A 15399-nucleotide genomic window follows, 5' to 3' on the forward strand; every position below is an offset into this window, starting at 1 on the left:
GATATGAACATAAAAGAGCCGCATGCGGTTCGGGAGTTGCGGCTTGGCCAAACCTGTACTATACAACTTTATTTGTATAAAATTTTCACAACAGCTGTCACACAAACAAAGCGGGAAAAACCGAAGACGTGCGTGTTCCGCCCACGCTGGATTTATTTGCACCTTTGAAAAGACACCGTATTGCCGCAGATGTGGCAAAGAGTACTTTTGGGCATCTGAGACGGAAGGATGTCCAAAGCATCACGTCACCTGCTCTGGTAGGCATGGTGGTGGGACGTTGAGGTCAACCGCTTTGGGGTTGGCTGACTCTTTGATCGCAGGATGCCACACACTTGAAGACAGAAGCAGAAAAGCAGAGCTAAATGCAAAATGTACTCACCGGTGACTCCAATTTTTTTCCCCCCTGAAGAAACAGCTGGACGGGTGGCCCCGGCTGGCCAGTGGGACTCTTGTTATTCTGACCCTTTTTAGTGCGCGTTTGGGGCAACAACCGTTTTTTGTGGCGCTCTCTTCTGGTTCAAAAGTGCCCTGCATGTGAATTTGCTTTTCCTGCCTTCTGATTGGATGAGCGCCGGTGTGACGCGGTGCCTCTGTCACCGTGGCGGGGGGTATACGTTGGCATCGGAGCGTCTGCCAACGTCTGAGACCGGCTGGCAGTGTATCGGAGGTGTCGAGTGCGGTGCCGCTGGAGCTCACTCACCAGCTGGTGTTAGGGCCACAGAATGAAGGCCAAGGAGAAGAATAGAAAGAGAAACAGAAACTTCTCCTCCAATTGTTTGATTTGTCTCTTCTGAGCTTCGATGAATTCTTTCAGCTCTTTGTTCCTCTAGGACGGACAAATGGAAAGTGGCATTCAAAAGCCAGTAAGCGTGCAAGTAAGTGCCGGGCTGGCTTTGGGCCCTTACCTGTTGCGCGCTGTGCAGCAGATCCATTCTCTCTTGGAGGATGCAAGCGTCGCGCTCCCTCAACTCGCACATCAGGGCTCGCTTCCATTGGTCCACGGCGCTCCTAAGCTCTTCTCTCTGATCCGCCGTCAGCACGTCATTCACGCCAGCGTGGCTGGCTTTTTCGCCGTCCGTGGCGGGGCAGTCCCGCTGCGGTAGCGCCTCGTACAACATGGCCTCCAGCTCCAGGATCCTCTGGGCCGCAATCCTCGTCCATCAGTGGTCCGGCGGGAGATTTGAGGGCGGCTTACCTTATGAGCCTGGTCCATGGAACACTTCCTGAAGTCCAACTCTTCATCCAGGTAGCCCTTCTGCTTGCAGAACATATCCTAGCACAGCTCAAGGTCAGAATTGTTGGGGCACATTGCCGGAGTTCCCCTTGGCTGATGTCGCGTGTCTGTCTACCTTCTCACTTTCAATGTCCAACATCTTCTGTTGAAGTGCTGACTTGGTCACTTTGATGTATTCTAACCACTGAGGAAAGGCTGCTGTCACATAAGCAGAATGCGAGAGCGTGCGTGGACGTGCGCGTTACCTTCTCGGCTAGGGTGAGAAGGGTCCTGGCGTGAATCACGACCACCTGCTCCTCGTTGGTGAGATTCTGCAAGAGCCCAAAGGCACAGCGTCAACAAGCTTCTTTCAGCGCAAAGCCTTCCAAAAGTCACATTTGAGCCGCCGAGTCTCGTGGAGTGCGAACATAAGGAGTTCGACATACACTTACGGCGTTATAGCCCAGGATGTCCAGCTTCTTCATCAGATGACGATGTCCGGGGGAAAGGCGCAAGGAGCAATGTAAGGTGTTCTGGGACCTCGGGTTAAGGTTAGGGTTGCGAGGGACGCCTTACGTACGCTCACGCCCTCGGCCTCGCAGTAGATCTGCAAAGGGCTGAGGCCGTCTGGGAAACGGACTTGCAGAAACTTCAAGACGGGGGAGCGCCACTCCCTCTCCTGAAAGGCAGAGGCATGCATCCGTCCGTCCGTCCGTCCGTCCGTCCGTCACATCTCTGGCCTCAACACGCTTGTGCGAGTCTTCCCACCTCCAGCTCCAGGATGCGGAACTCAAGCAGTTCGTTTTGGTCTCGGATATCCTGGATGTGCTCTTTCAGACGCGCTTCTTCCGCCTCCATCCGCCTGACCTGAAAAGACAGTCAGACCTCATCTGCGGGGCTTCCCGACAGGTGTGACGCCAAGCGACTCCGCCCAGCGCCTTTCTTTCCGTCACCTTTTCGGCCAACTGCTGATTGCTCTGACGCAGCAGCTGCTTCTCCTCCACCCACTTGACATTCTAGAAGAGACAAACGCGTGGACAGCTTTGGAATGTTGTGTCATTTTCATCCACAAATTCTTTGGTTGACTGGAAAATGACATTTGCTTTTCTCCGCATTTTCCCAGCCACGTTCGGGGGGGGGGGGGGGGCGGGGGGGGTTGGTCCAGTAATGCCAGACGGATGAGTGACTGAAGAATGTAGCTATTTTGTCTGAGAAAAAGGTGTGCTCATTGATGAGCTTACCTGTCCTTGTTGCTTCAGCGCTGACTCCAGATCTGCTACTCTGCTTTGATAGTGACCCATTTCTACCATCAGCTTTTCTCTGGTCTGAAAGGAGGAGGAGGGAGGCTCCTCCTCCTCCTTTCAGACCAGAGAACACCCGAGGCTGGGTGAGAACGGGGAGGCTGCGACCCGGCCGGGGGTTGCGGGAAGGGGCGCCACCTTGATCTCCTTCTCGGCGTCGTAGTCCCCTTTCGCTGGTCTGGGCTAGCAGAGCGTAGGCTCGTTGCAGCGCTTGATATTCTTGCGTCAGCTGGCGGTAGCGAAGCTCCGCCTCTTCATGCACACACCAATGCAACACAGCACTAGTACCAGAATCAGTCAGACCGGCGACAAAGCACCCGCGACGCAAAGACGAGTCCGATTCCAGGCTGAAGAGGAATGTTTGGTGCCAATACGCTGGCAGAAATGGCGGGCTACCTCTTCGGGTTCCGTGTCGGGGGTTCTGTCGGTGTGAAAAGACAAGGACGATCCGTCCGAGTCCACCAACACGTCTTCGTCGTAGCCGTAAAATGTTTCGATGACCTGCGGGCGCGGAAGCGAACATCTCTCTGAACAAACTGAAGCGACACCTCACGATGAATCGACGAGAGGAACGATAGCGAGAAAAAGGCCATTTCATCTTGCGCAACACCAAGCAGCCGCAAACAAACAGACTCACCTTGCAGGACCTCACGCTTTGTTCCTCCTCAGAGATTCTCGACGTCGGTATCGTAGCAGCAAATCTCTCTCCTGTCGACACAAATAATCCGCCTTTGAGATTCTTTGGATGCAAAGGGAACGAACGGCTCCGGCGCAGAAACAAACGCGACTCACAATGACATTTCTGACATGAGCTCCTGTCTCCAGAGCCTGAAAAACACGTCACCGGCGATGATTGGAGGGACGCTCGTCTTTTCCAAAAGTGACAACTACAGGGTGTGTCAGGGTTTTCCAGATTATCTTTATCGTATCATTGTGTTGCTTTGACTTTGACTGCGACCTGTAATAAATAATATTATTTATCCCTTATTTATCCCTATCGCTTATCCCTTCCTACACAAAGTCGTAAAACACCCCTTGCTATGTTTTGACTAGAGGTCAAGGGCTTCCTCTATTCAATCCACTCTTACACCCACCCTGTTTCTCTTAATTAAAATGCTCGTGCAGGAGCCGAGAGTCAGACTTCATTCGTACAACGGATGGACTCTCCACCTGCAGGTGTCCAAAAGAACTTACTTGTCTCCCGTGTGGTTCTTGCAAAATAAGTTGGAGCGAGCGCAACTCTAACAGGGTGCATTTTGCCACTAGCTGCCTACGGACAATGACGTCGCGCTCGCGGCTCATGGTTGACGGGCTGAGCAGCCGGGCAAGTCCGTCGTTTTCAGCGCACAGCGAGTGGCAAAGGCGCTGACAAAACGGGAGCTTTGAGCTGCTGAAAACGGCAAAACAAGTCTAAAGCGTGTTCAAACGCGTGCGCACAATGCTCCTGCTTGAAAGGTCGGAATTTAAGGGGCCAATTTTTTGGATGGCGGCCGCCGGCCAAGCTTTGGACGGAAAAGGTTTCCTGGCGACAGCGAGCGCGGCGCTGCCGTACGTGCACCGAGTCGCCTGCCTGAATACCTTGGACAAGTCGTCGATGATGTGCCGCTGCTCCACAACTTGAAGGAACTCCATTTCACCGTCCTGCTGGCCGCAACCGCGGTCCAGGTCATTGAGCGAACTAGGCCTTCTCTGTGGAACACAAATGCAGTGGACTCTGTTGGCACGCCGCCGTTGTCCGCGTCGACTTACCAAGCTTGCCATCTCCTCGTTCTCCTGGGTGACAAAGCGCACTTTGTTTTCAAGGCGACACAGCACCAGCGAGAGTTCTTCATTCTTCCTGCTCAGGCGTTTGTTTTTGTACAGGAGTGGCAGAAACTGGCTTTCTGTTTCTCTCAGTCGCTTTAGCTGCAAGCATGAAGTGCGGGATGTGAAAGACGCACAACACGCGGGCCAGAACGTATCCATTCCTTTTGCATCGGTTTGAACGGAATCGTGGCTTTGGCTCCCAATAAAAGACATCTACCAGGCAACCGACTCGCCGCGCCGCTCAACTAATAAGCAAGCGCAATGGGTGCCTCGCTGGATGGCGCGCATCAAACGTAGCGCAAACCTTCAAGCGTGCCGTCAATAAATTACCAGTTCATTGCGCTCTTCAGAAAGCAGGGCGTTTCGATCCTCCAGTTTCCTGATGACTGCGCTGAGCTCAGCGATTTTCAGATGAAACCGTCGCGTGTCCCGATCCTCCTGAGACTGAAAACGCCCCGCAACACACACACACAAGCACTCGTTCAAAGTTCAAAACTGTTTTTGTGCTACCTTCCTCCAGCAACGAACTAAGTCATGCGTACTGCAAGTGTGTGATGAGGTGGCTTACGCAATGAAGAGGATTGCTAGTAGCGGCGTTGACCCCACTTCCAGGGTAGTTTAGGCCCGCCCTTTGGGAATCCCTCAGGGCAGCGATCTGCTGCTCGGCAGCCTGAGTCTGCAGCTGAAGGCGGTGGACGTGGCCGGCCCCAGGGCTTCATCCAAAACACTAACCGCTCTGTCTTTCAGCTTGATCTCATCCGTCTGGATGTACAAACGGGGAGCGCTCAGGCAGGCGGGCAAACTCATTTGCCAGAATTGTGACAAAAACAAAGAGAGCAACCGGCCAATTTTTTTCTTGAATCGACTAGAACACCTTTGCTGTGACAAAAGCGAAGCGAGCAACCGGACATTTTCTTCTTGTGAAATAGAATAGAATAGAATGCCTTAGGTGTCATTGCACTGCAGGTATACAACGAAATTGGGAACATAGCCACGCACCGCGCATCTGATCAGTCCTACCAGTCGGCGGATCTCCCTCTCGCAGTCTCTCTTGGTTCGGCTCAGCTCCTCCCGATGCTGGTGATGAGCCGATCGGAGCTCGGCCGCTCGGGACTGCCAGGCCTGCTGGGCCGCTGCCAGGGCTTCTTCCGCGCTCCTGGTGGAGGCGACACCGCTCGGTCTCCCGACACCGCCGCGTCTCCTCCACCTCCGCCAGCAAAGCGCCCCCCCTCCTCACCTGAGCAGACATTGCGCCACACCGGGCCGTTGAGACCGCAACGGAGCGCCGCGACGCTTACTGGGGACAAGCTACACAATACGGTAGCGGCCGCATCGAAGCCCGACGTGGCGTGCGGATAGTCAGACACGGATAGAGCGGATCACCTTGTCCATGGAGCCGTCCCTCAGGCTGAGGACCAAGGCATTCAGTCGCTGGATCTCTCCATCTTTGATTTTGATCACTCTCATCAGCTCCATTTCATGCTGCCGCAGTAATGTCTCCCTGGTAATGGCTAACTCTTTCTGCTTCTCCTCATGGAGTTTGCTTTTGAGTTCCGTCATGGCGGCGGTGGCACGGTGGTGCTCCGCCCGCAGGTCCTGACTTCTCTCTCTCTCCAGACAGCTGACCTGACATGACTTAGACTTAGACTTAGACAAACTTTATTGTCATCTTGTCTGCACATGGTGCATACAAAACGAAATTCCGTTGCATACGTCTTACAACAAAGTAGTGATATTGCAGTTGAATAGAAGTAACATACCCTATGAAAATATATATATATACATATATACTATATATATATATATATATATATATATATATATATATTAAAAATAAGTATAAAGTGCAGCAGTGATAATTATGCAATAGTGCAAGTAGGCAAAACAGTATTCAAGAGTGTGCAGAGGAATGCTAAACCATGTATTAAACTTCTATTTAAAGGGTTTATACAAGTTCAGTAAAGTTGGTAGTGCGAGATAGTGCAAGATAGAGGTCCGTAGTGTCATAAAGTACAGTTCTGTGAATGTGTGATGCAGAGTTCAGTTTAGAGCTCAACAGTTCTAGTGTTCAACAGTCTGATGACAGCAGGGAAAAAGCTGTTGCAGAACCTGGTGGACCTGCAGCGGATGCTGCAAACCTCTTCCCAGAGGGCAGCAGGGAGAACAGTCCATGGTGGGGGTGTGATGGGTCATTGATGATGTTACGGGCACGGGACATGCAGCGCTGAGATGAAATGTCCTGAATGGAGGGAAGAGGAGCCCCTATGATCCTCTCTGCTGTCCTCACCACTCTCCTCACGTTCTTCCAATCGGAGGCGGTGCAGCCTCCACACCACACAGAGAGACAGCTTGTCAGAATGCTCTCTATGGTGCTCCTGTAGAACGTCCTCATGATGGGTGGGGGCAGGTGGGCTCTCCTCATCCTCCGCAGGAAGTACAAGCGCTTCTGTGCCCTCTTGACCAGTGCCGTAGTGTTCATAGTCCAGGTGAGGTCTTCTGTGATGTGGACCCCCAGGAATTTGGTGGTGCTGACCACCTCCACAGCTGAGCTGTTGATGATCAGTGGAGCGTGGTGAGGCTGTTTTTTCCTGAAGTCGACGATGATCTCCTTCATCTTCTCCTCATTCAGGATCAGGCTGTTTTCTCTGCACCAGCCCACCAGCTGCTCCACCTCCTCTCTGTAGTCCAGGTCGTTGTTGTCTCTGATGAGCCCCACCACCGTTGTGTCGTCTGCTGACTTCACGATGTGATTGGTGGTGAACCTGAGGACGCAGTCGTGTGTCATCAGGGTGCACAGCAGGGGGCTCAGGACGCAGCCCTGAAGGGAGCCTGTGCTGAGGGTGATGACATCAGAGGTGTTCTGTCCGACCCGGACTGACTGAGGTCTGTTGGTGAGGAAGTCTAGCAGCCAGTTGCGAAGGGGGGTGTTGAAGCCCAGGTGTTCCAATTTTCCTACCAGATGCTGTGGGATGATGGTGTTAAACGCTGAGCTGAAGTCCAGGAACAGCCTCCGCACATGGGTGTTCTTCTCCTCCAGGTGAGCCAGGCTCAGGTGAAGAACGGAGGAGATGGCGTCCTGAGTGGAGCGGTTTTGCCGGTCGGCAAACTGGAACGGGTCAAATAATAGGGGGAGTCTGGAAACGATGTGACCTTTAAGCAGCCTTTCGAAGCACTTCATCATAACCGGAGTCAGTGCAACAGGCCGGTAATCATTAAATGAGGTGATTTGAGGTTTCTTCGGCACCGGAATGATGGAGGCAGTCTTAAAGCACGCCGGCACTGTGGCTTGGCCCAGCGAGGTGTTAAAAATGTCTGTGATGACCCCAGCCAGATGACTTGCACATTCCCTGAACACACGCCCAGGAATGTTGTCGGGGCCAGGGGCCTTACAGGGGTTGACTCTCCTCAGGGTCTTCAACACATCGGCGGAGTCAAGGCAGAGTACCTCCTCTTCCTGATGGGGGACAGTTTTAACTGCTGGAGTGCCGTTTAGTGCCTCGAACCTCCCAAAGAAGTTATTTAGACCATTTAGAAAGTCAGCATCAACTACACCCACCGGGGGGGGGGAGGGTGAGTTGTAGTCTGTAATCGCCCGTATGCCTTGCCACATACTCCTGATGTTTTTGACGTCGTGGAAACGATCCTGAAATTTTCGACTGCGGTCTCGCTTCGCTATCCTGATGGCACGGTTCAAGTTGGCTCTCGCTGTCCTCAGTGTCTCCTTGTCGCCAGACTTGAAGGCAGAGTTCCGCGCTCGTAGCGTTTGACGTACCTCCTCAGTCATCCAGGGTCGTTGGTTGCCCCGGGTGATGATATTCTTAGTGGTGCTGACGTCCTCGGTGCATTTGTTGATGTAGGCTGACACAGTCATGGCACACGCATGTCTAATCTACATCGGGAAAACTGGGAGGGAGGGAGGCAGGCAGGGAGGCAGGCAGGGAGGCAGGCAGGGAGGCAGGCAGTGTCTGTCTGTTGAGGTTTTCACCTTGTTCTTCTCCTGCTGAAGTTCTAACTGGACGTCCATCAGTTTGGTTCTCAGCTCGTCATTGGCGGCCTGAAGGGCGTCCGTTCGCTCCGCCTTGGCCCGCCCTGCCGGAGCTCGTTTGGACATCTCTTACTCGAGTCTCGCCCGGTCGTCAGTCAGAGATCACAACATTTGTACCTGGAGAGCACAAACGCAGCGCTGTTTTCCACTGGCTTCGAACTCAACTTCAATCGGTACCGTAACTTACAACATCATAAACATAGAACTAGCTTGACTTATTCATTGAATAAATGCATTTGGTTCTTCAAAACTGCATCACGCAACATAGCGTGACCGAGACGGCCGTTATCCACCTGCGTGAAGTTATTTGGTGAAATGAATGAGATGTTTAAGACACCATCGTTCTGTCTCTATGTAGATGAAGGTAAATAATCGATTGCTGAAGGTCCAAAGGTGTTGTGATAAACAAATAAACATATTAGTGATTAGTGACATATTTGTGATAAACATATTAGGCAGGATAATCACATATGTTAACGTGACTGCCCACACTGTATTTATTTATGGTTATTTGTTAAATCGAGTACTGTTAGACATGAAATAGGAAGTGTTTAACATAAATGGAAGACGAAAGGGGTACTCACCATTGTAGCTCCTGCTGGTCAATGATACGAGCCTCTTCTTGCAGTGGAAAACATACAGCCAACAAACACCGTGGAACCTAAAGGAATGAAATTAAACATTAACATTTAGCCTCAACCAACATTCACAGATACAACGCAACGCAAACTACACAAACGTAAATCTTTTTAAACACAATGAGTTGTACTTACCGTGTACGCTCTAGACGGTCCACTTGCAAGCGGAAAATAAAGATATTTCTGTTGATAATCGTCGTGTTTGTATCCGGTGTCTCGCTCAAGGCCATTGCGCCCACAGATTTGAATTTTGGCGAGAGTTCAGCCTATTGACGTCATTTCCGCGGTGTAATACCCGCATATCTGAAACGGCAAAGTTAAGAGTAGAGTTAAATAAAGTTTTTAGTCAACGCAATAATTTACAACCGTTGACCAGTCGAAATAATCGTCGAAATTTGGCGTCTGTGGCTGGAAGCAGACGCCGAGTTCGACATTCCTCCCAAACGCCACACTCCCTCGCTTTTCAGGGCTAAAAAAAACAGTTGTAATTACCTTGTACGCTCTAGACGGTCAAGTTGCAAGCTGAAAACAAAAATATTTGCCTTGTTAGTCATCGTGTGTCTTGTTTGCCAGAACTGCCGCTTTCCTACTTCCTGTTGCAAGCCACGCCCACGGATTATAATTTTGCCGTGAGTTCCGCCTATTGACGTCATGTCCGCGTCACATGACTGCGACGTAATATTATCTAAAACTGTTTGTGCGGTATTGTGTTGTTCTGTGCGGTATTGTGTTATTCTGTGCGGCGTCGTGTTGTTCTGTGCGGCGTCGTGTTGTTCAGTGCGACGTCGTGTTGTTCAGTGCGGCATGGTGTTGTTCAGTGCGGCATGGTGTTGTTCAGTGCGGCATGGTGTTGTTCAGTGCGGCATAATGTTGTTCAGTGCGGCATAATGTTGTTCAGTGCGGCATGGTGTTGTTCAGTGCGGCATGGTGTTGTTCAGTGCGGCATGGTGTTGTTCAGTGCGGCATAGTGTTGTTCAGTGCGCCATAATGTTGTTCAGTGCGGCATGGTGTTGTTCAGTGCGGGATGGTGTTGTTCAGTGCGGGATGGTGTTGTTCAGTGCGGCACGGTGTTGTTCAATGCGGCATGGTGTTGTTCAGTGCGGGATGGTGTTGTTCAGTGCGGCATGGTGTTGTTCAGTGCGGCATAATGTTGTTCAGTGCGGCATGGTGTTGTTCAGTGCGGCATGGTGTTGTTCAGTGCGGCATGGTGTTGTTCAGTGCGGCATGGTGTTGTTCAGTGCGGAATGGTGTTGTTCAGTGCGGCATGGTGTTGTTCAGTCCGGGATGGTGTTGTTCAATGCGGGATCGTGTTGTTCAGTGCGGGGTGGTGTTGTTCAGTGCGGGATGGTGTTGTTCAGTGCGGCATGGTGTTGTTCAATGCGGCATGGTGTTGTTCAGTGCGGGATGGTGTTGTTCATTGCGGCATGGTGTTGTTCAGTGCGGCATGGTGTTGTTCAGTGCGGCATGGTGTTGTTCAGTGCGGCATGGTGTTGTTCAGTGCGGCATAATGTTGTTCAGTGCGGCATGGTGTTGTTCAGTGTGGAAAGGTGTTGTTCAGTGCAGGATGGTGTTGTTCAGTGCGGCATGGTGTTGTTCAATGCAGGATCGTGTTGTTCAGTGCAGCATAATGTTGTTCAGTGCAGCATGGTGTTGTTCAGTGCGGCATGGTGTTGTTCAATGCGGCATGGTGTTGTTCACTGCGGGATGGTGTTGTTCAATGCGGGATCGTGTTGTTCAGTGCGGCATAATGTTGTTCAGTGCAGCATGGTGTTGTTCAGTGCGGCATGGTGTTGTTCAGTGCGACATAATGTTGTTTAGTGCGGCATAATGTTGTTCAGTGCGGCATAATGTTGTTCAGTGCGGCATGGTGTTGTTCAGTGCGGCATGGTGTTGTTCAGTGCGGCATGGTGTTGTTCAGTGCAGGATGGTGTTGTTCAGTGCGGCATGGTGTTGTTCAATGCGGCATGGTGTTGTTCAGTGCGGGATGGTGTTGTTCAGTGCAGGATGGTGTTGTTCAGTGCGGCATGGTGTTGTTCAGTGCGGAATGGTGTTGTTCAGTGCGGCATGGTGTTGTTCAGTGCGGCATGGTGTTGTTCAGTGCAGGATGGTGTTGTTCAATGCGGGATCGTGTTGTTCAGTGCGGCATGGTGTTGTTCGGTGCGGCATGGTGTTGTTCAGTGCGGCATAGTGTTGTTCAGTGCGCCATAATGTTGTTCGGTGCGGCATGGTGTTGTTCAGTGCGGCATGGTGTTGTTCAGTGCAGGATGGTGTTGTTCAGTGCGGCATGGTGTTGTTCAGTGCGGCATGGTGTTGTTCAGTGCGGCATAATGTTGTTCAGTGCGGCATGGTGTTGTTCAGTGCGGCATGGTGTTGTTCAGTGCGGCATGGTGTTGTTCAGTGCGGCATGGTGTTGTTCAGTGCGGCATAATGTTGTCCAGTGCGCCATAATGTTGTTCAGTGCGGCATGGTGTTGTTTAGTGCGGCATGGTGTTGTTCAGTGCGGGATGGTGTTGTTCAGTGCGGCATGGTGTTGTTCAATGCGGCATGGTGTTGTTCAGTGCGGGATGGTGTTGTTCAGTGCGGCATGGTGTTGTTCAGTGCGGCATAATGTTGTTCAGTGCGGCATGGTGTTGTTCAGTGCGGCATGGTGTTGTTCAGTGCGGCATGGTGTTGTTCAGTGCGGCATGGTGTTGTTCAGTGCGGAATGGTGTTGTTCAGTGCGGCATGGTGTTGTTCAGTGCGGGATGGTGTTGTTCAATGCGGGATCGTGTTGTTCAGTGCGGGGTGGTGTTGTTCAGTGCAGGATGGTGTTGTTCAGTGCAGGATGGTGTTGTTCAGTGCGGCATGGTGTTGTTCAGTGCAGGATCGTGTTGTTCAGTGCAGCATAATGTTGTTCAGTGCAGCATGGTGTTGTTCAGTGCGGCATGGTGTTGTTCAATGCGGCATGGTGTTGTTCAGTGCGGGATGGTGTTGTTCAGTGCGGCATGGTGTTTTTCAGTGCGGCATAATGTTGTTCAGTGCGGCATGGTGTTGTTCAGTGCGGCATGGTGTTGTTCAGTGCAGGATGGTGTTGTTCAGTGCGGCATGGTGTTGTTCAATGCAGGATCGTGTTGTTCAGTGCAGCATAATGTTGTTCAGTGCAGCATGGTGTTGTTCAGTGCGGCATGGTGTTGTTCAATGCGGCATGGTGTTGTTCACTGCGGGATGGTGTTGTTCAATGCGGGATCGTGTTGTTCAGTGCGGCATAATGTTGTTCAGTGCAGCATGGTGTTGTTCAGTGCGGCATGGTGTTGTTCAGTGCGACATAATGTTGTTCAGTGCGGCATAATGTTGTTCAGTGCGGCATAATGTTGTTCAGTGCGGCATGGTGTTGTTCAGTGCGGCATGGTGTTGTTCAGTGCGGCATGGTGTTGTTCAGTGCAGGATGGTGTTGTTCAGTGCGGCATGGTGTTGTTTAATGCGGCATGGTGTTGTTCAGTGCGGGATGGTGTTGTTCAGTGCAGGATGGTGTCGTTCAGTGCAGCATGGTGTTGTTCAGTGCGGAATGGTGTTGTTCAGTGCGGCATGGTGTTGTTCAGTGCGGCATGGTGTTGTTCAGTGCAGGATGGTGTTGTTCAATGCGGGATCGTGTTGTTCAGTGCGGCATGGTGTTGTTCAGTGCGGCATGGTGTTGTTCAGTGCGGCATAATGTTGTTCAGTGCGGCATGGTGTTGTTCAGTGCGGCATGGTGTTGTTCAGTGCGGCATGGTGTTGTTCAGTGCGGCATGGTGTTGTTCAGTGCGGCATAATGTTGTCCAGTGCGCCATAATGTTGTTCAGTGTGGCATGGTGTTGTTTAGTGCGGGATGGTGTTGTTCAGTGCAGGATGGTGTTGTTCAGTGCGGCATGGTGTTGTTCAATGCGGCATGGTGTTGTTCAGTGCGGGATGGTGTTGTTCAGTGCGGCATGGTGTTGTTCAGTGCGGCATAATGTTGTTCAGTGCGGCATGGTGTTGTTCAGTGCGGCATGGTGTTGTTCAGTGCGGCATGGTGTTGTTCAGTGCGGCATGGTGTTGTTCAGTGCGGAATGGTGTTGTTCAGTGCGGCATGGTGTTGTTCAGTGCGGGATGGTGTTCAATGCGGGATCGTGTTGTTCAGTGCGGGGTGGTGTTGTTCAGTGCAGGATGGTGTTGTTCAGTGCAGGATGGTGTTGTTCAGTGCGGCATGGTGTTGTTCAATGCAGGATCGTGTTGTTCAGTGCAGCATAATGTTGTTCAGTGCAGCATGGTGTTGTTCAGTGCGGCATGGTGTTGTTCAATGCGGCATGGTGTTGTTCACTGCGGGATGGTGTTGTTCAATGCGGGATCGTGTTGTTCAGTGCGGCATAATGTTGTTCAGTGCAGCATGGTGTTGTTCAGTGCGGCATGGTGTTGTTCAGTGCGACATAATGTTGTTTAGTGCGGCATAATGTTTTTCAGTGCGGCATAATGTTGTTCAGTGCGGCATGGTGTTGTTCAGTGCGGCATGGTGTTGTTCAGTGCGGCATGGTGTTGTTCAGTGCAGGATGGTGTTGTTCAGTGCGGCATGGTGTTGTTCAATGCGGCATGGTGTTGTTCAGTGCGGGATGGTGTTGTTCAGTGCAGGATGGTGTTGTTCAGTGCGGCATGGTGTTGTTCAGTGCGGAATGGTGTTGTTCAGTGCGGCATGGTGTTGTTCAGTGCGGCATGGTGTTGTTCAGTGCAGGATGGTGTTGTTCAATGCGGGATCGTGTTGTTCAGTGCGGCATGGTGTTGTTCGGTGCGGCATGGTGTTGTTCAGTGCGGCATAATGTTGTTCAGTGCGGCATGGTGTTGTTCAGTGCGGCATGGTGTTGTTCAGTGCGGCATGGTGTTGTTCAGTGCGGCATGGTGTTGTTCAGTGCGGCATAATGTTGTCCATTGCGCCATAATGTTGTTCAGTGCGGCATGGTGTTGTTTAGTGCGGGATGGTGTTGTTCAGTGCAGGATGGTGTTGTTCAGTGCGGCATGGTGTTGTTCAATGCGGCATGGTGTTGTTCAGTGCGGGATGGTGTTGTTCAGTGCGGCATGGTGTTGTTCAGTGCGGCATAATGTTGTTCAGTGCGGCATGGTGTTGTTCAGTGCGGCATGGTGTTGTTCAGTGCGGCATGGTGTTGTTCAGTGCGGCATGGTGTTGTTCAGTGCGGAATGGTGTTGTTCAGTGCGGCATGGTGTTGTTCAGTGCGGGATGGTGTTGTTCAATGCGGGATCGTGTTGTTCAGTGCGGGGTGGTGTTGTTCAGTGCAGGATGGTGTTGTTCAGTGCAGGATGGTGTTGTTCAGTGCGGCATGGTGTTGTTCAATGCAGGATCGTGTTGTTCAGTGCAGCATAATGTTGTTCAGTGCAGCATGGTGTTGTTCAGTGCGGCATGGTGTTGTTCAATGCGGCATGGTGTTGTTCAGTGCGGGATGGTGTTGTTCAGTGCGGCATGGTGTTTTTCAGTGCGGCATAATGTTGTTCAGTGCGGCATGGTGTTGTTCAGTGCGGCATGGTGTTGTTCAGTGCAGGATGGTGTTGTTCAGTGCGGCATGGTGTTGTTCAATGCAGGATCGTGTTGTTCAGTGCAGCATAATGTTGTTCAGTGCAGCATGGTGTTGTTCAGTGCGGCATGGTGTTGTTCAATGCGGCATGGTGTTGTTCACTGCGGGATGGTGTTGTTCAATGCGGGATCGTGTTGTTCAGTGTGGCATAATGTTGTTCAGTGCAGCATGGTGTTGTTCAGTGCGGCATGGTGTTGTTCAGTGCGACATAATGTTGTTTAGTGCGGCATAATGTTGTTCAGTGCGGCATAATGTTGTTCAGTGCGGCATGGTGTTGTTCAGTGCGGCATGGTGTTGTTCAGTGCGGCATGGTGTTGTTCAGTGCAGGATGGTGTTGTTCAGTGCGGCATGGTGTTGTTTAATGCGGCATGGTGTTGTTCAGTGCGGGATGGTGTTGTTCAGTGCAGGATGGTGTCGTTCAGTGCGGCATGGTGTTGTTCAGTGCGGAATGGTGTTGTTCAGTGCGGCATGGTGTTGTTCAGTGCGGCATGGTGTTGTTCAGTGCAGGATGGTGTTCAATGCGGGATCGTGTTGTTCAGTGCGGCATGGTGTTGTTCAGTGCGGCATGGTGTTGTTCAGTGCGGCATAATGTTGTTCAGTGCGGCATGGTGTTGTTCAGTGCGGCATGGTGTTGTTCAGTGCGGCATGGTGTTGTTCAGTGCGGCATGGTGTTGTTCAGTGCGGCATAATGTTGTCCAGTGCGCCATAATGTTGTTCAGTGCGGCATGGTGTTGTTCAGTGCGGGATGGTGTTGTTCAGTGCAGGATGGTGTTGTTCAGTGCGGCATGGTGTTGTTCAATGCGGCATGGTGTTGTTCAGTGCG

The 15399-nt window shown here is 51.7% G+C and overlaps 1 protein-coding gene across 1 annotated transcript; it reads right to left on the reverse strand.

Moving 5' to 3' along the window:
* Positions 1-28: 28 nt before the first annotated feature.
* On the reverse strand, positions 29-4528 carry LOC148378563 (janus kinase and microtubule-interacting protein 3-like). The gene is made up of 11 exons (XM_088367857.1): positions 3152-4528; positions 2911-3015; positions 2455-2766; positions 2167-2229; positions 1982-2080; positions 1710-1892; positions 1480-1542; positions 1350-1418; positions 1196-1273; positions 906-1139; positions 29-826 (listed from the first exon to the last, which is right to left on the reverse strand). Exons 3-11 carry the CDS (start codon positions 2521-2523, stop codon positions 710-712), a joined length of 975 nt encoding a protein of 324 aa, XP_088223983.1. The 5' UTR covers positions 2524-2766; positions 2911-3015; positions 3152-4528; the 3' UTR covers positions 29-709.
* Between the last annotated feature and the right edge of the window lie 10871 nt (positions 4529-15399).

This window comes from Syngnathus floridae, unplaced genomic scaffold, assembly GCF_059516105.1.
Source record: "Syngnathus floridae isolate MCC-2025c unplaced genomic scaffold, RoL_Sflo_1.0 HiC_scaffold_38, whole genome shotgun sequence".
In the NCBI taxonomy this organism is placed as follows: domain Eukaryota; kingdom Metazoa; phylum Chordata; class Actinopteri; order Syngnathiformes; family Syngnathidae; genus Syngnathus; species Syngnathus floridae.